Source organism: Trachurus japonicus, chromosome 20 (genome assembly GCF_045865225.1).
Source record: "Trachurus japonicus isolate A0001 chromosome 20, Traja_1.0".
Classification (NCBI taxonomy): domain Eukaryota; kingdom Metazoa; phylum Chordata; class Actinopteri; order Carangiformes; family Carangidae; genus Trachurus; species Trachurus japonicus.
Window position 1 is genome coordinate 13996811 of NC_140926.1, and position 27590 is coordinate 14024400.

A 27590-nucleotide genomic window follows, 5' to 3' on the forward strand; every position below is an offset into this window, starting at 1 on the left:
GTTGGATGTAATACTTCTCTGTATACACACACCTGTTTATCTACTGAATGGTTTCCACAGTGCACAGAGATGTACAAAGCAAACTGGGGTGTTTTTTTTCCTTTTTTTTTGAGAAAATGTGTAGCCAATAACGGTTGTTGGAGCGTGGAGGCGTTTTCCGGGTGGTTACTAATCTAGAGCTAAATATCAAAACACTCAAGGGCCTGTGAATGTGTGTGTGTTTTGGTGAGATGGGGGGTTGGAGATGGGGGTTGGGGGTGGGGGTGGGTGGTGGTGGGGACACTGCAGTAAACAGCATCTTGTGTAGACGTATGCGTAGTTTTCAATGTGAAATGCACTTTATTTTTTGGATGAAAATGGCACAACAAATTAAGTATCTGCAAAATGAAACGTATTAACGATAATCAACATGCACTAACTTAACTGAGATATTGTAAAAAACAAACAAAGAAAAAAAAAAACATTTGTGTGAACGTGGTGTCTATTTTTCCAAGGTGTTAGTTGTACTTTTTATTGCTTTGGTTAGTTCACTCAATTGAGAGATCTTGTTAATTTTGTATTAAAAACAAACATGTGCTGTGCATAAAACTCCTGCCTTGACTAATTTGTTCATCCTCGCCCTGGCTTGGTGCCCCCCCTCCCCTCCTTTTTTTTTTTTTCTTTTCCTCGCACTCTTCCGTTTCCCTGGCAACTCCCTTCTTAGCTGTACTGTCACCATGGAAACTGAAGTCTTAGAGCCAGGTATGTGTCGTCTCGCAGCGGCCGACAGGATAACAGTAAAGAGACGTGGCAGGACCAGGCCACCATCCTTCATTCATTCAGTTTTATTTTTCTCTGGGTCAAAAGTTACAGAGCTCACACTAGCATATACATGACCGCCCCCCCTCTCCCTCTCCCTCCCCTCCCTCCTCCCACATCCTCACCCGTCCCCTCCCTCACAGCAGTGAGCGATTGCAGACGCAGATGGCTCAATCAATTATCATATTTATGATCAGTAAGACTTTTTTTTTCTTCTTTTTTTGTTTTTTTTTCCATCTCAAACGCTCCTCCCCAGCAGCGGTCTGGATCTAACGCATCATCATCGTCGCCGACCGCCGCTGAGCTCATGCGTCACTTCATCACTTCCAGTTATTTGTCGTCTACATGTTAAAAACTTGCCTCATGATCTATGGCATACGCAAGTGTTTGAGTAAAAACATTAAAAAAAGACAAGTACATTGGTTAGCTCAAGAGGAAAGTTTCTAATCCGTCTATATAACTTTGAAGCTCTGACTATACATGACATAAGCACCCTCACACGGCGTCTATAGTGTTATTACAGGTAGAGAAACATCCACTGGGGTGTATTCACAACGCTTTGACATATAAACAGTCAGACTGAATGTTAATGTTTCACAGAGTGGTCAGCGTTACAGTATATTACTCGTCTCTTTACAGTGTTTATGCATCTTGAATACACCCCCAGATTTCCAGTTTTGGACCATTCAGCTTATATATCAACCTACAGCATGTGATCGTGTGTAGGTGTGGTAGTGTATGTGTGTGTCTGTGTGTGTATGTGTGTGTGTTTTCAGCAACAAAAAGTGTGTGATCACCCGTGACGGTGGTACAGTGGGCATTCCTTCAAGTGAGTGTGAGATTGGCTGATTGTGTGTCCTCTTATTGTGTGTGCATCCTCAGTGGTTATCCCATTTTTCTTTCTTTTTTTCTCCCCCCCTCCACGTGTTTAGTTAATCCGACCAGTCGTTCTCCTCCAGCTCCGAGTCGTCCTCGGAGTCGGAGTACTCCACGGCGATGCGTCGTGACAGGATGGTGGCCACGTCGTTTCCGACCGGCTCCCTCTTGGCCTGCTGCTCCTGCTGCTCCTGCACCTTCTTCAGCTGGATGCCTGCAGGGAAATATGACGGGAAAATCTGTGATTTGAACACTCACAAGAGAAGGTGTAGAAAAAATACTGCTTATACTTATAGGGTGAGGGGGTGTGGAGCCAGCAACCTCACACACTCACATTCACACCTTTAGAGTCACTTGTAGAAGCAGCTCCACTGTAGTGTTAAAATAAACGGGTGTTGTCGAGTCTGTTTCATTTATAATGCAAAACCCTCTCAGAGATATTCCCTCAGTTGACTTTAACCAGAGTTATGCACATAAAACATTTAGCAGTGCAATGGAAAACTGTAAATGACTATTCAGATGTTTTCACCTTAGTATTTTCTTTCAGAAAAGTGGCTTAGAGAAGGGTTTTTAACTGGTCTAGTAGTAAATCCGTCTGATCCACTTCTGTGTGTGAGAGATTATACAATGCCTAATCCCCAAAAATAACTAAAATGTTGTTTTTTTTTCACTTATAAAAACTAAACATTTGATCAAGCTGCCTGATCAGTGTCCTCAAGGTGTTTCCTATTAGATGTGGTGTAAAATCAGAAACATTTATTATAGCATTTTTTAATCATGTTTTCAAATTTAAGAGCATATATAATGAATAATCTGAAAATCAAACTTTTCAAAGTAAAATATTATTTTTCACTTTTTAATACAATATGTGCTCAGAAGTTTGTCATTATGTAATTGAGATGATTTTGTTGAGATCTGAATTTCCTGAGGAATATTTTTCTGTAATTTGGTGAATCGTCTTTGATACAATGCTGTAAAACAAAAACATGAAAAGTTTGTACTGTGCAATAGCATTATTGCATTTCATGGTGTTTAAATACAAATGTGTTCTGTTCAAAAGAAGATACTACTGTATTATGAAAGTCTAGATCTTTGTAAAGTGCTTTAAGATAACTCTTGTTATGAATTGGTGCTATATAAATGAAACTGACTTAAAATGCCACCTAAGCACAAACATACACACACATATACATCTCTTACCCATACGTATAGCAGCCAGCAGATCACTGCGGGCATCATTGACCACTGTGGTCTCAACGGGAGCGGAGGAGGACATCTTGTGGGCTGTGAAGTGAGAGGCACCAGCTGGAAGGGGAGGGGGTGGAGGACCAGGAGGAGGTGGAGCTGCCTGGGCCCCGGACACAGGTGGCGGAGGCGGAGCGTAGCCGCCGGCGCCAACCATTGGACCGGGAGACATCGGACCTCCAGGAGGTGAGGCAAAAGCGGTCTGGGCAGAGGGGATGAGAGGGGCTGGAGGAGGGGGAGGGGGAGCGGTGTTGGCATAGCCGTCCATACTGCAAGAAAGACAGAGGACAGAGAATAAGTAGTGAGTAAGTAGTTTATATGTGATGTTACAGGTTCAGTCATCAGGGTTTGAGATGACGGCGTCAGACACCGACCCACTAGGTGGCAGCATTATCTCAAAGTTCAACTACCAGTGTGTTAAAGGGATAGTTCAACATTTTGGCAAATTGGCCCATTGCCATAACCCCTATTATGCCTATATAGTCATAGCAGTAGGTTCGTTACCTTTAATTGTCGGTGCAAGCTATTTTTAGAACGGCAAAGCAGAGCCGTGAGCTGCTCAGAGGAGGCTAATGGGATTTCTTGGTTTCCCTCATCAAACTCATCAAATACACAATCCGACAACTCCAAAACGCTCTCATGGACAAGTTGTGACCTGCACATTCACCACACTATGAGATAATAACAGAACATTACGAGACAGAGTTGTTTTAGAGGCAAATTCATGCAAAACCGCTTCCGCTAAAAACAGCTTGCACCGACAATTAAAGGTGACGAACCTATTATTTTTTATACAAATTGCCAAAATGTTGAACTATCCCTTTAACACCATTAGATATTGTTATAGCATATGTGTGAAGGCTTTGGTTTGTGTGTTTTTACCCATAATCCACTGGTGGCAGCGACATAGAGCCACCGTTCATGGCCTCAGAGGGCGGAGGCGGCAGCGGGACCTGGTGGTGGTGAACGCGGCCCAGCGTCCCGCCCTGATAGGCCATCATCGTCCTGCCCCGGTTGTCATGGTCACCTCCTCCACGGGCCGGGTGACCCGCAGCCATCTGGGCAGCCAGGACGCTCGGCGGTGGGCCGGAGTAGGTGTGGGCGTGGCCGGCGTGGTTCATGGCGTTGGGGTAGTGGTGCTGATCAGGACCATGACCCCTGGTGAGAGACGATGGGAGGTGAGGAAACATCAAGTAACACTCCAGATTTACAATGTGTGTGTGTTCACCTCAATCAATCAATCAATCAATCAATTTGTTTATTTCGGGCATGTCAATTTAAATCATCATCATCACACTTCATCTTAGTTCAAATAATACAATACACATGGCCGAAAGGGAAAGCGGGAGAAGCAAAAGCTTATCTAGTCCCGCCCCCATTACCCACAGAATAAAAATCTCATATCACAATCTATTCTTTTCTTTTTGCTTTTTTACATTTTGATATAATATTCTTTTACTTTAACACCTACCTGTTCTCTGGAGACATCGAGCCCTCAGACGAAGCCCCTCTGTCGCGGTGGATGGTGTGTCGATGGTCCGGTCTCAGCTCCTTGTCCAGAGCCATCATGTTCCACTCCTGTCGACGGTTCCTCGCCTTGCGGACCTTCTTCACCTCCCGCTGTAACGTCCCATCCACACCACGCCGCTGCTCCTGGAAGAAAGAGAAAACATGCATATTTATAAACCAAGGTCAAACCCAGGGATGGGAATAACGACGTTAACTAGGAAGGAAAGAGAAACGCTGCACACTCAACTCCAAGTGCAAGAAATTTAATTGACGATTTAACGTCACATACATTTCTTGCACTTGGAGTTGAGTGTGCAGCGTTTCTAGTATATTCCATCGCCAGCACCTCTAAAAAACTACAGTGTGCGTTGGCTTCTCATCTAAAAAATAAGGGCGTTACTAACAGCCCTACTTTTTTCAATAACGAGTAATCAAAAAAGTTACTGTTCCCCCTGTTATAACGCCGTTACTGACAATAAAACGCGCCGTTATTTGACTTGTGAAGTCCCGTCACAAAATAATAACACCCATTAAAGTGTACGTTATATACACATTTTTTCAGTCCATCGACTTCCAAGGAATTTGACATAATTGAGCATTTTATTAAAAAAAATAATAGTTACTTTTCCTGGTAATTAGTTACTTTTATAATGTAGTAATTCAGTTACTAACTCTAACTATAAGTAATTACTTTTTTAAAAGTAAGTTGCCCAACACTGGTCAAACCAGAAACAACAATATGTAGGATTGATTGTGGTCACTTGTTATTATGGGATACTCTGACTGAGGATAAATGAAAATTAATTACTGTATGTTTTATAGTCTGGTGACGTCATGTTGTCACATTTCATGTATGTAATCAATAACAGACTCTGGTAATCGACTGGCAGGAAAGTACAATCTAAAAATCAAACCACAGCAAACAGAAATCCTGATATATTACTGTAAACCGTACGATGACACCTGAGATCTCTGTACCTTCTGTTTCCTCTTCTCTTTCCTCTTGTCCTCTGTGTCCTGCAGCATCTTTTCCTTCCACAGGTCAAAGAAGTACGAGGGATCGGTGTAGAACTTAAGTGCTTCCTTGTGGTCATCCCTAAAGGGACAAGACACCAGAATTGAAACAGTGGAGGAGGCTGATGGAAGAGCACGGCTGAAATCATGAGTGGGTCTGTTCTCTCATCACAGACAGCAGGACCGAAAATGACAAGATTAAAGTGGAGCGGGAGAAGGATAGAAAGTCTAAAGAAAGAGAAGAGAAAAGTGTGCTATGTTGTCGGGGTTAAGAGTTGGACTCCCACTGGAGTCAGCCATGCTAAATATGTAATGCACCTAAAGTACTGGAAAGCGCACTGCATGACAGCAGCTACCAGAGAGAAACGGAGAATGTGCTGCTTCACCGTGAATGTAGGTCAGAAACCAGTCAAAGTCAAGAACTTTTAAACAGAGTTTCTGCACGGTTCACCGGGTTCAATTTAAGACGTTTTAAGACCTTTCACTGCCACACAGACTTTAATTTAACTCCCGTGTTACCGTCACGCCAGCCAACATAGTAAAGCAAAGTATGACAGAAAACCAAGAGAGACAATCTAGCTCAGAAATGTTCATTATTGCATCATATTTTCTGGAGTAAACCACAATATAAAAAAAATCTTTATGACGAAACAGATGTGACATGGAGATAAATATTAGAAAATGGATGAATCGAATGAATATTTCTGAAAGGTGTAGAGAGGCTTAAAATATTAGGATGATCGATAAATCGTGATGCGTGAAGAGAAGTGTGCCATATATTCTGGATTAACCAAAATGGTTAATATGAAACTATTTAGTTATTTGTCTTCCTAGACAAATAACCAAGTCCAGTTGCTTTCGATTTAAAATTCCTTTGAGATACTATGACCTGGACAAATGAGAATATGCACAGGCTCAGGAAACTATTTAATTTATTCTAAACATGGCAGACTAGAACAAATATCTTAAATTTTTATAAACATTATTTAAGAGCCCTTAGGCATGTTTTTCTAGGAATTGATTCATTTCTTTATAAGAGTTTTAAAGACTAAAATTGTACACGTAACACATTGTTTTAATTTGTAATTTTATCTATTTAATAGATCTGTCCGTTTGGTGTCTATGGATGTTATGAAATGTTTGTTTTGGCCTCCACATTACTGATCAACATTTGAGCCTTTAAAAACTTAAAGTGGCAGGTGTGGGGGAGAAATGTCTGCAAATGACTCATCAAACCATAAACTTCAAAGCAGTGACAGTTATTATGCAGCAGGAGCACAATCTGGTGGTCCGAGTGTTTGCTGAGTGTGTGTGTGTAGGCACCAACAACAACACCAACCTGTATGATGAGAGGATGTTGAGTGGCGGAGGCTTGTCGCTCACGTTGTACATTTCCTTGACCGGGTTGGGCACGCTGCTCTTGGACACCACCTGCTGGTCCTGGATGGTGGAGCTCTTGAAGGCTTTCCTCATGTTGATGTCTTGCAGGGAAACTGTGAGAGCACAAAAACAGGAAGAGAAAACAAATGAATGAGTTGTCCGAAGGAAAAAGGAAGAAATAAAAGAGAGAGAGAAAAAAAAAAAACAATGGCAAAAGTAACACGGGTATAAAAAATAACCGAGTGACACAGCAGAGCAGCGTCTGGCCTCATGCTACGGCTGACAGATGTGCAGCTGCAGAACTTAGCTGCACCTTCCCTTCTGGAGCAATTATGTTATTTAGAAGTACATTAGTACAAAACCCAACACTCTTGCCCTTTGATCCAACCAAATTAGATATAGGCCAAATTTGTTTCTCCTCGACACGCAATAGTAACCATAATATACGCTCTTTATTTCAGAAAGAAGTCGTATCAACTCCATATGTAATAGCTTATTGGAATAACTTTGTTAATAACCTTAATTGGAAAAAAAATCTGGAATTTATCTGCTAGATATATAGTTAATAATAAGGTAAAATAAGTATCTTTTAAAATAATTCACAGAATTTACCCATCTAAAGTTTTTTTACAACGATTTAAAAAAGATATAGATTTAAACTGCTCGTTCTGTGTAGGACACCCTGAAGATGTTTTTCATTTATTTTGGTCTTGCCCTTTCTCAACTAAATTATGGGAAGATATTTGTAACCTGATTTGTTTTTCGATTGAACCTTTTTTCCCTGACGATCCTACGATCTCTGCACTTCACTGACAATCCATCGTCTAAAAAAAACAATACTATATCATCAATCTACTATCGCCATATCGCCCACCCCTAGTCTGGCCTCATGCTACGGCTGACAGATGTGCAGCTGCAGAACTTCATACGAAAACACTGAGCTGCACCTCTGCCCTGTGACCTCTAACCTCGGACCCACCTTCCTCCACGGTGGAGTCCAGCTGTGTGACCTTGACGGCCAGCCGGTCAATGCGGTCCTGGAGGGAGTTGGCACGCAGGTAGAAGGTGTTGGCCTCGTTGAACAACTCACCAAATATGTCCTCGGCATGTTTACCTGAAGAAGACAAAAGAAGGACACAGGAAAAAATAAAAAAAAAACCCAGAAAGAGACAGGAAACCTGAGAGAAAGAAGGAGACTTGTAATCATTATCTGGGGCCAAGTAAATCCCCACAGAGACCGAAGACAATCAATCAATAATACGCCGGTAATGTGACACAATGTGAAACGAGAGTCTTTGCAGTCTGTGCAGGAAATGGCGTCTCTCTCTATATAGTAACATTGCTCATAAGCAATTTATTAACGGACCCCAGACCAGACTGTCCTCTACCTCAACAGCTGGTGTTGATGTGCCATTAAACTAAACTGGGCTCTGGAGTCTATTATTCATTTCAAGCTGTTGAGTGAGAAAAGTTGAACATTGGTAAATGCTGCACTGCTCAACTCCAGTTTAAAAGAAGAGAGGAGAAAACTTAACTATGTTCATATTCATTAACACATGCTGTCCTCCATATGTCGACATAGGCTACATACTGGCTGAAAAGCCTGAGAGATGAAGTGAACTGACCCTCAACATAAACACTGTTGCTGCCGGGTGAAATTTAAACATCAGCATGTAGTAATGTGGGAGATTATTTCTGGATTATTCTGTTATATGTATTTAAGTGATATTATGTATGGGTTGTTTAAGTTTTTAATGGTATATTTGTGTTTATTTTTTTGTATGTTGTCATTATTTTGAGTCTGATGTAGAGGAATTATATTCTGTATCAGATGTATTTTCATTAAATTTCATTATATGTATAGGGAAGTTGGGAAAGTGTAACCCTAACCCTATTAACCTTATACCTTTAAATATTTTGTTGGGGTTTCTTGATGTAAATTGCCCGCAGATAGTAAATATATTTAAGGGCAAATCAAAAAGGAATTAGATTTTTTAAATATATATATAATAAAGTGCAAAGCCAGTTTCTTTAAAAAATAACCACAACAAATTGAGATAAGGCAGAAAAGTATAACAAAAAAGGGAAAAAATTTAATGTGACAAAATGCAGTAACTGTCAATCTAATCTTAGTTGGGAAAGTTTTAAATGAACGCAAAACCAACATTGCTTGTTTAGATTTCAAATCAACCATGATGAGGCTCCTGCTGGAAAGTCAAATGGAAAGCAATCACTATTGATTGTTGGCAGCCTCCTCTTCAGGATGGCCCTCGGCCGCTTTTGAAATTTGACTGGATGGAAAACATTTTGTTGTTTAGTTCTGATCTCCACACACACTTGTATTGTTGACCCTAAAAAGCAGAGAAGATCCTGCTCTGGAACAAGGTTTAGTGAAGGGAGAAGGAGGAAGTCACACAGTAAAAGTTGTGAGTGTGAAACGGCTACAAATCTTTAACCCTCACTAAATAAGAGCAGAAGGAAGTGGGCCATACTGAAAACTCAGGTTGATCGCTATAGCAAGTGTCTTATAACATTGTTTAAGTAAAGGTGTGTGTACAAAAGTGGTATTGTATGGTTAACAGACACACAAACACACATTGAGGACTATTTCTGTCCCTCCCGCTGACAGGATGGGCAGCAGGAAAAATATTTAGAGGAAGGAAGAATCACAGATCCGGCGCGCTGAGCCCCGTCACCTCTGACCCCCTCTTGAGGGATTCATATGGCTCGCCTGCAAACATACATACATGTGCACACAGACATGCACAGTGTATATGTCTGTGGATCCGCCCCGCCGGGCCTGTGGAGAGTATTTATATTTAACCCACACAGCTGCTGTTGAAAGGCCCACTCCCAACGCAGGAACTTGACACAATAAGAGACTTGACAGCGATTGAATGAAGCCGGGGCCACAAAGTAAAAGGGTTAACGACATAAACGCCTGGTGAATTTATCCTGTCAGGGTGCACAGACAATAGTTAGTGTGAGAGACGAGTGCAACTGAGGATAAACGGTTGAGGGGTAACTGTCACATGACGACACATAGCGCAGTGTTGATGGGTTATTATGAAACAAGGGGCATTGGCTGGGAGGATGGATGTCAAATATGTTAACGGGGGAACATAGCATGCATTATAAAAACACACGAGTCGTATGCAAAAAACACACAGACGCTGAACAAACGCGCATTAACACACAGGGAGTGTATCTGCGCTGTCACGTGCGCACAGCTGTCCAGATAAGTTCATTTCTGCAGAGCCATCTAAAAGGATTACATTTCAACCCTCTGTGCTCCAGCGCGAGGCCGCTGTAACCCCCCTAGGCCCCGGCCGTAACCATGACAACGGCCAAATCAATCACAGCTTCAGGATTAATGATGAAGGCATGTGATCTTGTCCTGCTACAAAGAGGCTACACACAATGTAGACAATCATCAGACTTAGCGGGGTTATGTGGCCCGAGGCGGTTGAAGTTTCCTGTTTTTAAATCCTCTATTTGCTGTTTTCGCATCATCCTCAAGCCTGCGTCAGTGTGTGTGTGTGTGTGTGTGTGTGTGTGTGTGTGTGTGTGTGTCTGTGTGTGTGTGTGTGTGTGTGTGGACTCTTACTCAGGCTGCTGAGCTGACGGATGATGGCAGAGAGCGTGTTGTTCATAACACACTCCAGCTCGCTGCCGATGCCGTCGGGCAGCTCCCCTCGGCAGAGGTGGCGCGGCTCGATGTTCCTCTTCACCAGCGGCATGGCGACGCTTCACACCGACACACACTGCAGGGGGGAGAGAGACGGGAAACAAGCGCACACTGTTTTAGACATCCAGCCTGGCCCTTCTTATAGAGACTGTCTGTGAAGGAGAAAACAGGTGCTGACAAACATCTGTGTCCATGAGCAAGACACTGAACCAGCTGTGGAGTTGAGGAATAGTATATAAATAATATTATTTAATAATTCTTTATTTGACAGTGACACTTTGCACTTTAAATTTTGTTTTATGTTTTATGCAACGACAACAATAAACTTAACTTAACTAGGCTAAGTTTGGCAAGTTTATTTGTATAGCACATTTCCGCAACAAGACAACTCAAGGTGCTTTACATATTAGCAAAATAAGAACATAAAAAGCAAACATTATTTAAAAACAGACAAGAGAAAGAATTAAAACAGATATAAAAAGAAGTAAAACAGAAAGGGAGACAGAACAACTAAAACACATCTATACAGTATATAGCATAGGTTGTGGCAATATATTACATATTAAAGCAGAAGTAAGCGATATTTTTGTGTTAATATAAGTCTTAAATAGTTATATCTTCCGACAGCAATCACTTAGAGTGTTTGGACCGAAACACGGGTCTGTCAGTCACTCTGCTCTGCTCTGAGCCGAAGAGAAAACTTTTCTTGTATCCTACAATTTTTATCCAATGAGGAGAGAGAACGGCATGAAGGGCTGTGTGTGCAGGGAATGACGTAGGGACGAAGACCAATAGATCCATGACGAGGGCGGGGGCTGCTAACTCCATCGGCTGACAAGACGTTATGGTGCGTTCAAGGCAACCCGTAACTCGTGGTTTTCCGACCTGAAGTCGTACCAGTTCGATCTGGTACGAGTTTACGGGTCAGAAGTTACGAGTGGCCGTTATAGTGACTTTCACAGGTAAAACAGGTCGGAAAAACACGAGTGGGTTGCCTGGAACGCTACAAAGTCGTAAGTCGTGACTTGAAGCTGTAATTTACGGTTTCAAAAGCCTGCCTGGAACGCAGCATTAGCCAAAACGACCGGATTGCTTACTTCTGCTTTAAAGCTCCAGTTGACATGATAAATTATTTTTTTCTAAGTTAAGTGATTCATTGTTTCATGTGCAAAACTTCAAGAGCTGAATTTGCCATATTTACATCAATTTGCCACCCCAACAGTCTAAAATGACCAAAATTCAAGAGAAGAAAACTATAGTAAATATACATTTGGAAAGCTGGAACTGTAGACTAGATATTTAATCGATTGGATCGATGATCTAAATTAATATTCTTAGTGAATCATTACCTGACTAAAAAGTTTCAGCTCTAGTTTCAGTGCTTCTTCTCTGGGACTTCAGGGCATAATATTCAGTTATATAATCAAATTTTCTACAAGTATGACTGTTCTTCTGGCTGACTGGAATAAACAATGCAAGTTGTTTGTTTAGTCACCATAGTCACATTTACAGAGATTTGAACATGGAAACTGAATCACCGACCGCTAGTTTATAATAAACATTGTACACAAGCAGAGAACTGTGTTTGAAAAGTAGCTACAAAACCAATCCCAAGGCACGGATTGAGAATTAATAATTGATATTTTTTCAGGTCAAACTGAGTTCAGAGACGTTAAAGGGATAGTAGCATTTTTTTAAAGTGGGGTTGTATGATCTACAAATAGCCCCTAAGTACTTTAATTGCAGTAGAAGACTCTCTGCACTCCTCCCGTTAGCAACACCAGCCCATAGCCCTGCCCAGAGATTTACATTGTTGTGAATGGACCCAAAGAAACGGCCTATTTTCGAGGCCTAAAAGAGGTTTTATGTGAAAAAAAAATACACAGTTCCATTGTTCGCTATAATATAATTTTTTTCAGCCCTTCAAAGTGCAGGAAAAACGCAGTTTTTATTTGGACCTAACCAACTCACGTATCCCTCCGGCCCAGGGTTAGCGCCCGCCGATCAGCAGTTGGTTAAGTCCAAATAAAAACTGTGTTTTTCCTGCACTTTGAGGAGTTGGAAAAAATTATATAATAGCGAACAATGGAACTGTGTATTTTTTTTTCAGGTAAAACCTCTTTTAGGCCACGAAAATAGGCCGTTTCTTTGGGTCCATTCACAACAATGCATGTTGTAAATCTCCGGGCAGGGCTATGGGCTGGCGTTGCTAACATGAGGAGTGTAGAGAGTCTGCTACTGCAATTAAAGTACTTAGGGGCTATTTGTAGATCATACAACCCCACTTTAAAAAAATGCTACTATCCCTTTAAACAAGAAGTCACAGTTAGAATAAAATGCAATAAGACTGTAATAAATCTACTGTCCCGTCTGTCAGGTCATGTCCTCTCTATAAACTTAATATTAGAGTATAATTTTAGAAGGTTGTTGTTGTTGTACTGGGTTTCATTGTCTGACCATCCTTTGTGTATTCACTGTGGCAGACATGTAGACAGAAAAACTGACAACGATGACCGAAAGTGTCCCAAAGCCAGAAGACTTGTGGCGACCAGCGGAGAGATTAAAGCATTAGAGATGGGAAGATACAGCGTGCCAGCTAATCCCAGGCCGGCTTGTCATTGGCCCAGCTGGACTCCCGACACAAACAGAGATTCGTGGATATGTCCAGCACCAAAAAACACGGGAATTTAGATAAAAAAGAAAAAACAAGAACAAAGGACCTGAGAGATCCTGAACCTGCTTCATCACTTCATCTCCAGAGAATCCAGAGTTTACAGACTTTTCTCTCATCCATAAACACACGAACTCTGAACTTCACGGTCTAAAATTAAACCCAGATTGACTTTCATCAGACGCTCTGAACCTCAAAGCGGGAGAGGATCTCAGGGTTCATCGGAGCGGCCATCTTATCGGCTCTTCTTCCTGCTTCCTGTTTTTGCCGACTCGGTCTGGCTCCTGTTTCCTGGTCCTTCCCCGTGTCACACGTCTCTTCTTTCCTGTCCAAACACTTGGCCAGAACAATACAGCGGCGGCGACTCAAGAAGCAAACCCGAGACCGAGAGGACAAAAAAAAACAAAACTGAAAGCCAGATGGAAACGTGCACGCACCCATACACACTTTCCAATACAAAACTCTCACATGATGCGATTGTCAGACTCGCCAATCAAACGATTTTACTCTTAATTACAATTCCAGAGCTTTTTCCTGTGCAGCCACGCCAGAGAAGAAGAGGGAAAAAAAGTAGAAAAAAGCAGGATGCAAAGACACAGGGGCTCTGGCAGGCTTACAGGAGGCTAATAATAGCTGACAGGTACTAGAAATACAACTCGTATTGCTTTGGCTTTGCAGAAAGCTTTCGGAAACAGGCTTTGGGATCATCACACAACTACAAAATATGGGCCTTCCTTCAACTTAGTCTTATACACTGCCTGTCTAAAAAATAAGTCACCACTTGGATTTGACTAAACTAATAGGTAAGAGCCTCACATTGGATAATTACTGCATGGATGATTATGTTTCAGCTGGCAACAACTTATTAAACCCTAACTGATGCAGTCTCATTTCTTAAACAACCATGTTGGAAGACACATCCTACGGTTGTGGAAAAGATGTTAATCTGTTTCAGAAGAGTAAAATTATTGGCATAGAATAGAATAGAATAGCATAGCATAGAATAGAATAGAACAGAATATACTTTATTAATTCTATTCTATTCTATTCTATTCTATTCTATTCTATTCTATTCTATTCTATTCAAGCAAAACATCCAAGGAGATTGCTGAGACTAAAATTGGGTTAAGAAATGTCCAACGCATTATTAGAAACTAGAAGGATAATGGGGAACCATCATCTTCAAGGAAGAAATGTGGTCCAATGTGACCACAGAGTCCAGACCTTCACCCCATTGAGAATCTTTGAAAAAATTAATGCAACTCTGGACGGAAATAAATGTTGTGACATTGCAGAAGTTTATGGAAGCCATGCCACAGCAAATGCGTGCCGTAATCAAAGCTAAAGGCGGTCTAACGACTATACAGTGTATATTCATCAGTCATTCTTTGTAAACACTGAAGACTTAATCACATGTGATGTTTTATCTCCAATACAACAAAGAAAAGTAGCAGCGTCTCAGCAGGAAACTACTGTAACCACAGATCGTGTCATTACAGCTGTCCTTCTGTTCCCACCAGCAGAGTGAGAGAGAGTCCTCATCTAGTCCTGTTTTCTGAGCTATAGCCAAACCCCCCCCCCCCCACCCCCCAACCCCCTACTCCCCTCTACCCCCCCATCCTGCAAACCCTAACAGCCTCACGCCAATGAGAGAAAACAAAAGGGTAAAATTACACCATCTTGTGCTGCCACAAAGGACACTGACTGAATGCAGCCACTTAAAGGTCCAGTTTGGTTCGGTTTGGTTCGGTGCAAAGCAGAGCAGCTGGTCGGGTTTAGGCAGCGTGGATAAACATTTTGGAAACATGGTGCTTCTTGTTGCATCGGAAGGAGGAGATGCAAATGAGAAGATTGCATGTTTTTGCTTTTTTTTTACTGTCTGGCTCTGGCATGACAATCACATCAATGAGGCGAAATAATGAGCGGCTGGGGGCGAGCAGAGGGGAAGAGGGGGGAGGAGGGAGGGAGGAGGATGAGGGAGGACGGGGGGCCTTGTCTGCTTGTGAGAAATGAGGAGAAAGTAGAGGAGGAGGAAGAGGAGGAAGAGGAGGGTGCATGAGAGAGACACCAAGTAGGATAAGAGTGTTTGACAGAAAAGAGACAGTGTGGGAGAGAGCGAGAACGGGGTTTGGAGTAACATTAAGAGGTGGACAAAGTGTGTGTGTGTGTGTGTGTGTGTGTGTAGTATGAGGGAGAGAGAGTGTGTTGGGTTGGGTGGGGGGAAGGGTACAAACAGGGACCTCGGGGGAAGCCACTGAAAGGTTCCCGGGACAATAGAGCTCCGTTCACACGGCAACAGCACTGGCTCTTCCATGCATCCTCCTCCTCCTCCTCCTCCTCCTCTTCGACCTTCTTTAAGGCCCCCTGTACTCCTGCAATGAAAGCTGCTCCTCCCTCATCCACCACCACTCACACAGGGAGAGTAAAGACCGAACATCTCAACTCAACCAGAGACCAGAAAAACCTCATTATGCTTTCATACGTATAGTTTCTCGCTCTGTTTTTTTTATTTTTTATATCCTCATGTGCCCTGGATAAATAATTACAACCCAACATGCAACACGGTCGGAGGCACTCGAGCATATAAACATGCACAAACACACACACAAACACACCAGGTAGCTGCTCAAATGTCCCATTAGCAGCGTTTTAACAGCAGTCCCATCGGCCGCAACGGAAAAAATGTCTTTGATCCTCAGAGGGGCGACTGTCAGGCTGCTGCACTCAGAGTAAAACTCACTTCCCCTCCTGTGACTTGTGGCTCCACATCTCCTCCTCCCAGACATATAGAGAGATAGAAAAGGCCCCCCTTTTTTTTTTTTTTTACTACAGATGTGAGAACTCCATTAAGATCCGAGAGAGGGGAGTCGTCATTATCAATTTATGAGCCGACTAGTACAGCTTCTTGTGTTGTGCTGCTTGTCCTGATGTTATGAATAATGCAGCGTGGATTACGTCAGGTCACGCTGCCCTCAATATGATGTAAAAAAATTTCTGTTGTGACATTGCGCCTGCCTGCCTGCCTGTCCAGGAACGTCGACTTGCTCCAGAATTACTCAGGGGCATCAATGGTGAGTGCTCGTCGTTGTGATGCATTCTGGGTAAAAGTGGATACTAAAGGGTAGGTCAGAGAGTTTGAGTTTGACCACAATGATAATATCTACTAAAGATGTTTGATAATGTAACAGTTAAATGAGAAAATAACAGATTATGTGATGCAATATTATCATAATACACCTATTTTGTTCAAATAAATGATACAGAGCAAACTGAAACTGTGAATATCAGTGTAAATGCTTAATATGTGCTTTTTTATTGATATATCATTCTGTGATATACAATATAGGCTATACCTATCTAAAAGCAGATAGTGTCTTCGCCCTAATATCTGTCTAGTAAATCTGCAGGGTTAATTTGATTCAAATACCTGACTTTTTAATGCAGACATGACCTAAACTTGTCATAATCCCCATAATGTCATAACGGTGCTACAACAGGATTAACTGCTGATTCATCAAGTAGTTTGTCAATTAATTGATTCAAAATGCTGTAAGTATAGGTAATCAATCAAATATTCAAAACATCATTTGTAGATTGAAGCATAAATGTGAATTATTTTCTTCTTTTGGTATAAAAGGACTATTCCAAAGTTGTTGTGGTTGTTTTCCCTCACTAAATAAGATTTTACCTAAAAGCATTTTAAACTTTATATGTTCTTTAATAGTTTAGATAAATCAGTGCTGATCAATTAGTCTAAAATGTTATTGTGGGTGTATTAATTCATAGTGAATAGCTGCAGCCACATACTGAGGTATATATTAGCTTTCAATATAGGCTAAGCTGTCATTATATAGGATCATCATCATCTATAACTAATTTGCCTGACTTCAATATTAAAGACTTAATTCAGATTTACTGTTTTAATGTTATCAAATGGATGCCAACATTTATTTATTAATTCATACCATGGCATGTACTACGGTACTTTTGATGTTTGATGCCTTAAAACCCCCATTTATCCACACACACACACCCTTACTCCCATCCCCACAGATGATGATAGACGCACATTTACAGAAACACACACATACACACAAATACACACAGGCGTGAACTAATGGCAACCGCGATCAATCACTGTTCCGCACCGTCGCTTCCCGTTACTGATGGATTGACCCACATCTGTTCATCTACCTCGGTTTCCCGTGGATTTTTCTGCCAGTTTTTAATCTTAAATTTGACCAACCCAGTGTCCAACAGCTGATTAACGCGCCGGTAGGCTACACAGGCACCAACATCACCAATATCATGCTTTAAAAAAATAAATAAATGAATAAATAAGCTTTAAAGTCACCCAGCAGAACGGGGAAATATTGACTGTCCGTTTATTATCCTCAACTGGGGGGGTCCGCTCCGACTGACCACTTGGTTAGCTAGCTTAATGTCCAGTGGTCGACTTCTTAGTTTGGACCAATGGAGATTATAAGCAAGGTAAATAAGCACACACATTTCACAGTAACGATAAAAGGTGTTGTTATAGTCGTTGTAAAAAAAGTATGAGTAGAGTAGGCCCTCACCAGCACTTGAAATATTAGAAGAAATCAGCCCGTCCGCATGTCCCGTTAGGTACTCCTATTAGCTCTGCCATCCTGTGTCCCCCAGCCCGTCTGGCCACTCCGGGGAAAAATCCTTTGAGGACGGGGGATACGCCCACCGGGCCACGTCAGCCAATCACAGCTCGACGCTGGGGATTTAACACGTGATGGACGTTCGATTCAACCAATCGCGTTCCTCGGAGTAAATGAGTGACAGGGAGAGTCCTGTGCTTCAGAGCGCTGTTGCATACGGAGGGGGCAGGGCTACGATTGGGCGTTGCTGAAGAGCTTAGAGGATTTTTTTTTTTTTTTTATGCAACTAGGTCCCATACCCTGTCAAAATTATAAGGGGTTTAATTTTGAGGCCTGTGGGGAATTTGTAGAGACGAAGACCTATTTAAATAAGTACTAATATGAGCGAGCTGAGAGCTAGAGAGGTTTTTTTTTTTTTTTAGTGGGGTTGTAACATGTTTAAGGCAGTGATGCTGAGCATGAGCTGGGATAGTATTGTATAACAGACTGAAATAGCTGGGCCAGCATCCTGCAGGAAGAGGTTCAATGGGAGGATCTGCTATACATAGATCTGTGCTTTAGTTTCCCAGGTGTGTTAGAAGACAGACAAAAGCAGTCTGAGGGCGAAAACTGTCATCAAAGCAAAGGGAAAGGGAGGAGAGAATAATCTCTGGACTCTAGACAAGGTTTAGTCCATTAGAAAGGGAAAGGGAGTTTCATTATTGAAAATGCTGTTCTATTCCTGGACAAGTGGGGAGGCAAAGCCTGCAAATGTTATACAGCTGTCAGTTTTACATTTATAATTGATTGAGACATGAGTGCCAAGGCACACATGTATGTGTAAACCTGGGGAAGTTTGGTCAAAAAATGCAATGTAAGCACACTTACAGTATATGTATGCCCTTTTTCCCCCCAGTCTGACATTGTGTGAATTTGATCGAGGGATTGTCAAACAATACATTTTCATCTTATGGTTGTGATATTAAGAGAAATGTAAATGTCACTCAGAACTATTGTTAGATGTAAATTCAGTTACCATAAAGAAAACTGGGTAAAAGAAAAAAGTAAGATGCCCATTACGTGAACACTTGACAAAATTAGCATCACACATCTGCTGCTCATAGATGCACACATTTAAAATATCAACAATATCCATGTTTCCACTTTTATTGTCAGGATACTTGCTTCATGTAAAATATTTCAATACAATACAGTACAATGCATGTTCCATCTGCCATCCTCCATGCGATTGGTTGGTTTTGTCATCATGTTGTAAGGCTTGCCCACAGCGTACAGCAGCTGAGCGCTCAGCCAGCGCCAGCTGCTTTGCCACTCTCGCCATGACAACAAAACCATGAAAACTGATTAAATTATAAACTACTAAAATCTTTTTTGTCATCTTTTTTTTGTCCTTTCTGAACAAAAACCCTAAACGCCACAGCTGTGGGGGCTCCACATCCTCCCTTCACAGCAGCTCAGTTCAGTCCTCAGCTGAGGCCCTCACGGGGCCACACACACACACACACACACACACACTCACAAAATAAACGGACAGACAGACAGGAGGACAGACGGACAGGGAATCTGTCAACGCTGGCAGTCACATAGCAGCTTTCAGTCTCATCCAAGCTTCAACAGGAAGAGGGAAACTGGCTGGGGCAGGTGGAGGTGTGGAGACAGGTGAAGAAGTAGGGAGGAGATGACAACGGACTTAATGAAACCCCTCCCCTCCCCTCCCCTCCCTAAACCAAGCCGTCTTCTCTTGGCTGGTTCGATAACATCTGCGTAACAGAAACAGGATGGATTCGACCACAGCGTCCTCTCTCCTCATCCTCCCACCTTGTGTTTCACCCGTCAGGTTTTTGCTCTATAGCAATATTTCTAATACTGGGGTTACGGTGTGTTGTCTCGACGAAGTGAAGATTATTGTCATTCTGGCCAAACGGAGACTGCTGCAGAGAGGGTGTCCTCTGGTGGGGTGGGAGGGGGTTTGGGTGGGATGGGGGAGTTTGTTGCCTTGGACACCTCCACATCCCACAGTACATTCGTTCAGGTGGGCGCGGTGAGGGCTGTGTATGTGTCGTGTGTATGTATGTATATATGTATGTGTGTGTGTGTGTGTAGGGGGGGTTTGTTTCAATAGCGGTGGGTCTGGTGGGAGTACTGGGGAGGCTGTTGGGAGGTAGTGGAATATCCCATGCTGCTTTGGGGCAGTGATGTGCTTGGTCCAGGGTTCTGGTAGGCAGCATGTGGATTGGAGCGCTGCAAGAAGGAAAAGACATTCGTTTAAAATCCAATCGCTGCCCATTGATGGTCATGAGGAAAGGACGGGAGCTATCTTTTATCCATCTGTCAAGATAACTGGATTCAAATAATCATAATGGTGCAAAATTTGATCAGATTACTGGCGTGAGTGTCAACCAAAGGACAAACATCATGAAGTGCACCATTACACTGGACGTCAGCTGCCTAATGACGAGGAGCTGCTTTGGTTCTAAACACATTATCTCTAGAAAATGAATACATCGCGGCAATTAAACCATGGTTTATTGTATCACAGCTGTTTTTACATAAACTACAGTCTTCATACATCGTGCTTTATGGATTGACTGTGATTAGAAAAAAAGCCAAAACAGCTGATCTGAGAGAGTGGAGGTGCTAAAACATTGATACATAATAATCAGCATTCATCTGGTAGTTTGTTTTTGCTCTTGACTGTTTCCACTCTCCATTACATACCCATGGAAATCCTGGAAATATGACTCACCTGGTAGTCTGAGGTCATGATGAGGCCACCTGAGGTAGTGGTGGGCGGGACAACTCGCACTTTCTTCAGGGGCGGGCCCTGGGCGTGGCTGTTGTCAGGGTTGCCGGTGTGCCCTGCCCCGTTCGTGTGGTTGTTTCCCTGTTGCTGCTGCTGGTTTTTCTACACAGGGTTTTAAAAAATTTGATTAAATCACATGGTACGTTCACTTTTATTACAATAAACTGAGTATCTCTTTGGTTTGTGGACAAAACAAGACATTTGAGGACGTCATCTTGTGGTTTGGGAAACACTGATTGACATTTTTCAACACTTTTTAACATTTTATCGACCAAACAACTCATCGATTATATATTATAATACAATATACAATAATACAATATGATACAATAATCATTAGTTACAGCCCTAGTACATTCTGAGTGCATTAACCACATTTCTATTCGCCCTACTGTGTAAATACACAGTACCTCTTTCTTTGTGATGGTTCCCTGTATCTTCCTTCATATAATCATGAAATAAGATCCCTGTATTAATTTAAAAGCTACACGTGGCGTATGGATTTCTTACTTTGTCTGCCTTGTCCTCTGGCTCCTCCTCTGTCAGGAACTCTCTCTTGGGATAGGGGATCTGGCAGCCTGCAAACACACTGGAGAAAAAAAAGGCAAAGAGGCTTGTCAACTTCAAAACATTCACTCCCATGACTCAGAGCTAATTGGCTGGGGGGGGGGGGACTATTCAGTGTGGTCGACGTCCCAAGGTCATGAGACTCAAGCTAAGGAGCAGCACAGGATAGATGAAATGGATATAGACTGTATGTAGTATGTATGGGTTTACTCACTCAGATGTAGGCAGGGGCTCCTCCAAAAAGTAAGGGTCCTGCATGGCCTGCTCAGATGTGATTCTACGGATGGGGTCCATCGTCAACAGCTTCTGGAGCTTCAATTAATTGCACAGGAAGTCAGCGTTAAGTCACCATTAATGGAAGTGGCATAATCAGAGCACACTCCGAGTATAGCTGCAGAGCTGCTATGGAATTGCCATTAAATAGTATTATGTCACTGCATGTATCAGCTTTTACCGAGGTATTGTAACTCACCAAGTGGAATGCTTTGCTGTCTGGTTTGACTTTATGTTTTTCCATGTACTTTATAAGGCTGCAGTTTGTATATCTGTGACAGAGAAGGAGCGAGTTACATCAGTACGATCAGATGACTTCAGAACTGTTCCCCGTATAAGAACGTGCAGTGTTATTACACAAGCAGGAACACGGAGCACTTTGCTCAGACTCTTGTTTCAAATTTTAAAATAAAACTGGGACAGTGGTGCCGTGCAGACTCACGTGTTCCTCCTAAAGTCTTTCATCAGCGTGGAGTGTTCTGGCATCTTTTTGATGTCCTCCCAGTCTTTATCTGTCAAATGAGGGAAAGTCAGGATTACACCATGTCACACCCTCCCTCCCTTCAAGAACAGATTACTTAAAAACGTAGAGTCTGGATTACAATCTTTTTCAAGCACAAATAGCTCACAAAAACAATTTCCTTGTTGCAACAAGAGCACGCTGATTTTTGTTTTTAATTTCGGATTGTAACATTTGACCTGATGCAAAATGTCCTCGATTGACGGTTAAGGATTGTGGGCCCAGTGGAATTAAAACAAAATCCAACAAAGTGGCTGGTGAATTACACAACTAGAGCAGCAGAGATGATAGAAGGAAAAGATAAAGAAAAAGATAAGAAGCAGCTTAAGTGAACTGGAAAATATACGGTAGGCCCGAATGTAGCTCCACAAGTAAAAGTTTCTGTGTTTGTGACTTGGCTTATTCTGTCGTGTCAGTGGATTGATGTTCAGAGCCCACAGATCACATTACTGCCTAGAGAGAGAGACCAAGCAAAGACCAAGGAGATAATCTGCCTCCGTTAGGAACAAAAACTGCTTATTCTTCCACTTCATTTTCCACTGAAAAGGCAGCACTGCAAGGAAAATCACGACTTAAAACATCCCTGTTCGACTCAGGTGAGGTAAATCATTAATAAAACAGTAAATGAGATCAACGTAGTAAATATTAGAAATAAATAGAGTGGAATATTCTTTGCTGAGTATTTTCCTCCCTTTGGTCTGGCAGCAGCGGCGCCTCACCAGCGGGGAAGCCCATGACGTTAAAGATGCGGTCCAGTTGGTCATGGTGGTAAGGGTTACTGGTTTTGATGTCCTCCTGGCGACAGTGGAAAATGGGCTCAGACGTCAGCAGCTCTGCAAAGATGCAGCCAATCGCCCAGATGTCTGAAAGAAGAAGACCACACACACCGACTTAAGCCGCCAGCGAAGACGAAGACACACACATACACATACACATACACATACGGCAGCTCCACAGTTCTCACCGATGGCTTTGGTGTAGTGCCGAGCCCCCAGCAGTAGTTCAGGTGCTCTGTACCAGAAGGTGACCACCACAGGGTCGAGATCGGCTAAAGGCTTCAGCGGTGAATTGAAGAGACGAGCAAACCCCATGTCCGCTGAACAATCGACATATTAGTCAGCTAAATATCAGACTGAAACAATATATTACATTTAGAAAAAAAAAAGGAAACATTATACATACCGATTTTTACTCTACCCCTTTCCGGCCCTTCCCCCATCACTAAAATGTTAGCTGGTTTCTGGTGGAGACAAAGAGACATGCACATTTTTTATAAAGCCTCTACACTCTGAACATATACATGCATTTTTAAAAATAACAGCAAATATGTTACAGTTAATTCATCTTTGTCTGGTTTAGCTTTTGTAGCTGTTGTGCATGTGGTGTGTAATTAAAACTCAATGTTGCTGCCCTCTAGTGGACACAAAGAAAGCACTGCATCCCAAAGGAGAGGTGAGCTACCATTTCCATCTCACCAATGTCAGTCAAAAATGCAAATGGAAAATAATTTGGCTTTGCCATATTGCGGCTGTTAAAAGGCGTGAGACTGACAATATATTTCAACTATAATTTAAAAAATATTTTACAATATGGAAAAGCCTGTAAAGTTTCCTTACGATGTGAATAACAAAAATATCACGAAAGTAAAATGTTCATTGTAAAAATCAACCACCAAAGCGACTACAACAATGAATATTCTAGACTAATTGTGTCTATAAAAATGAAAATGATGCAGCCTGCGACACTTGTTCAACTTTGGCCAAATTTTTGGAGAAACACTTAAAACGTGTAGTTATGAACCGTGACATGATGACCCACACAAAATGACACAACCTCACAGGGCTTCAGCTGATTATCTATCCAAAAACAATCCAGTCTTTCATCAACTGTTGCCTTGTTAAATATCTTCTCTCTCCCCCTCCTCTCCTCCCGTTCCCTTTCTCTCGCTCCCCCTCCCCAAATCCTCTTACAAGGTCTCTGTGAAGGACCCAATTGGCGTGGAGGTAATGGATGCCATCCAGGATCTGGTAGAGCAGAGACTTGACCATTCCTCTCGGCAGCTGAAGTGGCTTCTTGTTGGCCTTGGACGCTCTGTGGAACTTAATAATGTGCTATGGAGAGACGAGATGATAATAACGGTGACGTGTGCAATATACGTGAGAAGTGAAATGCATCATTTTGTGGCCTTTTCTACATTTGTATGGCTTTGCAAATGTAAGTTCACGCTTCAGGCAAGATGAGCAACTCTGATGTTTGTGGCATGTGTTCCCACTTCTTTATGAGGGGAATGCGAGCGCTGCAGCTCTGTGGCAGAAAATGGCATTTTAATTCAGTTATAATACCCCGCCAGTTGTAACTGCCAACTGTAAAAGCATCAGAGGTTCGACTACCAAATGGTGGAGACTTTTGGGTGCATGCGTTTTCTCTAATGAGACTTTCAAGCACGTTAACAGGATTTTAAGTGAACTTCCTTCTTACTGGCTGATGGTAAATGTGAGTCTGCTGTATATGCATCAGCAGCATGAGTAATTCTGCATTTGTGAAGGTCTGCGCATTTGTCCTACATTTAAAAAAAGGGAAATGTTCACATATGTGCAAATAGCAGCAGAAGGCATGAATATTTATAACCTAATTCTAAACTAAGACTACTGTGAGTATGCACAGTAATCTGTGTAGGAATGTGCAGCATATGCATGTGTGTTGCTCTAAACTAGTAATTAAAAAGTGAATAGTAAGGAAAATGCATAACTGCAAAACATGCAATCCCAATCACATTAGCATATTAAGAAGCTCAGATACCAGTATGTTTGATCAGCCATGTCATGCTGCTTCAATGTGTGTGTGTATGTGTGTGTGCGTGCGTATATTTTACCCAAAGATCATGTTCAGCGTAGTCAAAGAGCAGCCATACTTTACGGTCTGCATGTGACAGGAAAACCTTCTGCAGTGAGATGACATTGGGATGTTTGAGTTCCCGCAGCAGCTGCAACACATAAACGCATTCAGACAACGGACCATATACTCATGGCAGAAATCATGGATGATAACAGTCTAGTTGCTGCATGTATGACCTCTGTACACAGAACAGTAAACGTGTGTATTTAAATAATAGACCTGCAACAAAAGCTTTGCAACTTTCCTTTTGTTTGACAAAGTGTCAAATGATTAACTTTATGTTCATAATATTTTGTCTGTCTTCTGTGCATATAAATAAAAAATGTTCTTCTCTTATTCTTTTTAGCTTTTCCTTTTTGTATCTGTTGCTGACTTAACAAAAGCTACTTTGTGAGGGAAGGTGATTCAGACATTACGTAAACCACCTAGGAATGGCACGAAGGTGTTTAACGGCGACTAAACAAAGGGGATAGAGTAAGCCTATCAGTCCTTACTGCAATCTCTCTGCAGGCTGACATGGAGATGCCAGTGCCTTCAATCTGCTTGAGGGCGTAGTCCTTATCATCCTTCCTACAAAACACAGAGAGAGGCAGAGCAACATCAACACCAGACCAGACTGCAGGCCTCCAGAGGGCTGTCTGCTCAGAAACATAAAGGGGGGCACTTGGCAGCTGGCACAGGGACTCTGAGAAGAGGCCGAGTTGCATTACCTCCAGATTTGTGTAATCAAGCTCACCTCTGAGGCTCAAAACAATAGAAGGGGAGAGGAAACAGGCCCTGTCTGGCAGCTGGCGAGGGACAAACAGAGCACTGGGACTGGCTCGCACTTGAATGAATTGGTAACAACCCCTCCCTCCCTCCCTCCTAGCCTAAATCATCTCATAAACCCATGCTTTGTGCCTCCTCAGGCCTCGTCCAACTGCTGCAGCACAAATGAGCTCACAGTCTCATAAACAGCAGCCTCCTAAAGCGAACACAAACATCTTTAAACACTTTGGGGCACTTTTGTGTGGTTCCGGCTGCCAGTATGTCCAGGGCCATGATAATGGGCCTAATATGGGCCGGGGAGCTCAGGCTGCCTTCAGCTCTGCTCCCGACATAGCTAAGGCTGTTACAGAGATTACATTAGAAAAAGGAGACATAAATAGAAATGGAGGTAGGTTGCACTGTGACGGTCTGAGGGTTTGAGGCACTGGCAGCATCCGTTGTCTGGGGTCCGAATGGGAAACTTTACAGGACTTCACTCCCTGTCTCCACAAAGAATATAATAAATCAAATATGAGGAAGATTGAAAGCAAAAGGAGACAAAAAAATTGCATGACAGCAACATTAACAAACACATATTACAGCAGGCATGTGTATTGTAATTTACTCAAGAAAACACTGTCTTAGTTTAAAAACAGAATAGCTTTTAAACAAAACTAAAGCCTCAATATTAACATTCAGATGCCAGATTCCTCTATAATTAAACATTAATATTTCACACAAAAAGCAACACTGTCCCCCTGAAGAGGCTCCATGCACTGACACCATCAACAAGTGCTGGCACAATATGCACCTGCTGTATCCTACAAATAGCTCCAATATTTATTTATAAGAGAATAATTCATATTATGGAGCTGCAACACAGGACAAAACAGAGGGCCTCAGCTTTTTTTTAAATTACAAATGCAACCCAAATACAGGTGAGAGTAGCCGCAATCACAATTATGAGTCACATGTCAGTGTCTTCATACATGACAGGGCTTCATCAGCAGCCATCAGCCTTGACAGTGCAGCCCCCCCTCCCCTCCTCGTTGTTATAAATCTCTTACTAAACAACATGTCTCCTTCTGCCAGTGGCCTTAAAAGGGGGGATGAACATGAGAGAAGTAATTAAAATGTATTTGGGAGAGGGAGGGGGGGCTGGCTGGCGCAGGGTTCAGTGGCTAGAGGCCTTGTTGGTCATCAACTCACCCATCTTTTCTCTTCGCTTTGTATACATGACCGTAGGTGCCTCTTCCCACTTTGCATCCTTCGTACTCGAACAGGTCCTCGACTCGCTCTCTTTCGCCGGTGAGCTTGACTTTAAAATCATAGTCCATTTTCACCACTGTTTTTGGGGAAGCTAAAATGTATCCGCTCCTTTCCCTTTTCCTTTTTTTTTTTTTTTTTTTTTTTTAAAGCGTCGCTTTGGGAGGCAACTAGGGCTACTCCAACGAGCTCGGTTTGGTAATTCAGCTAGTTGCCTTCCCCAGCGTGGCCCTTTCTTCCTTCAACCCAGCTTCCACATCGAGCTCTCGGGTTGTAAATGTAATGTACCGGAGGAGATGCGCGATGCTCGGAGATACTCCAGGTGGGAAAAGAGCCCGAAATTTATTCCTTTCTCTTGTTGCTGCCTGCGTTTCTCTCAGCCGGTATCTGCTCCAGAGAGACGCACTTCACTCGGTAACGACGGCGTATTGTCGGACGGCACTGTCGTAAAACGTCGTAAAGAAGACCAGACTAAAGCCCTGCAGCAGTCAGAGAAAGAGCTCCAGAAAAATGGGTAGACAGACTAAACACACCACGTGGAAATCCACACGAACTGTCTTACAAGTTTCTACAGTCTTAACAAAATTGTTTCCTGGTTTATGACACTGTGGCATAAGCCAATGCTGTAAAACAGGTCATTAAAGAAACGCCTCTCTTACTTATTTTTCTCTATCACCTCAGTCATAAAAAAACAAAACATTCATCGGATA

The 27590-nt window shown here is 42.4% G+C and overlaps 2 protein-coding genes across 2 annotated transcripts; both read right to left on the reverse strand.

Moving 5' to 3' along the window:
* Nucleotides 1-1724: 1724 nt before the first annotated feature.
* On the reverse strand, nucleotides 1725-17841 carry wasf3b (WASP family member 3b). The gene is made up of 9 exons (XM_085762938.1): nucleotides 17759-17841; nucleotides 10430-10586; nucleotides 7802-7936; nucleotides 6782-6935; nucleotides 5407-5524; nucleotides 4391-4572; nucleotides 3802-4077; nucleotides 2875-3188; nucleotides 1725-1888 (listed from the first exon to the last, which is right to left on the reverse strand). The coding sequence occupies exons 2-9, from the start codon at nucleotides 10560-10562 to the stop codon at nucleotides 1731-1733; spliced, it is 1470 nt and encodes a 489-aa protein (XP_085619064.1). The 5' UTR covers nucleotides 10563-10586; nucleotides 17759-17841; the 3' UTR covers nucleotides 1725-1730.
* Nucleotides 17842-18939: 1098 nt separating this feature from the next.
* On the reverse strand, nucleotides 18940-27313 carry cdk8 (cyclin dependent kinase 8). Its single transcript, XM_085762824.1, has 13 exons — nucleotides 26824-27313; nucleotides 25362-25437; nucleotides 24845-24955; nucleotides 23943-24083; nucleotides 23155-23212; nucleotides 22937-23068; nucleotides 22692-22835; nucleotides 21895-21964; nucleotides 21652-21724; nucleotides 21394-21491; nucleotides 21123-21201; nucleotides 20556-20714; nucleotides 18940-20050 (listed from the first exon to the last, which is right to left on the reverse strand). The coding sequence occupies exons 1-13, from the start codon at nucleotides 26949-26951 to the stop codon at nucleotides 19925-19927; spliced, it is 1395 nt and encodes a 464-aa protein (XP_085618950.1). The 5' UTR covers nucleotides 26952-27313; the 3' UTR covers nucleotides 18940-19924.
* Between the last annotated feature and the right edge of the window lie 277 nt (nucleotides 27314-27590).

Coding starts and splice junctions, on each gene's coding strand:
- wasf3b (XM_085762938.1), bottom strand. CDS start 10,562: ATGCCGCTGGTGAAGAGGAACATCGAGCCGCGCCACCTCTGCCGAGGG. Junction 5,525..6,781: donor AACATCCTCTCATCATACAG/GTTGGTGTTGTT, acceptor TTGTCCCTTTAG/GGATGACCACAAGGAAGCAC. Junction 3,189..3,801: donor CTGCCACCAGTGGATTATGG/GTAAAAACACAC, acceptor TCTTTCTTGCAG/TATGGACGGCTATGCCAACA.
- cdk8 (XM_085762824.1), bottom strand. CDS start 26,951: ATGGACTATGATTTTAAAGTCAAGCTCACCGGCGAAAGAGAGCGAGTC. Junction 24,956..25,361: donor CAGCCTGCAGAGAGATTGCA/GTAAGGACTGAT, acceptor TATGTGTTGCAG/CTGCTGCGGGAACTCAAACA. Junction 23,069..23,154: donor AAGGGGTAGAGTAAAAATCG/GTATGTATAATG, acceptor TCGATTGTTCAG/CGGACATGGGGTTTGCTCGT.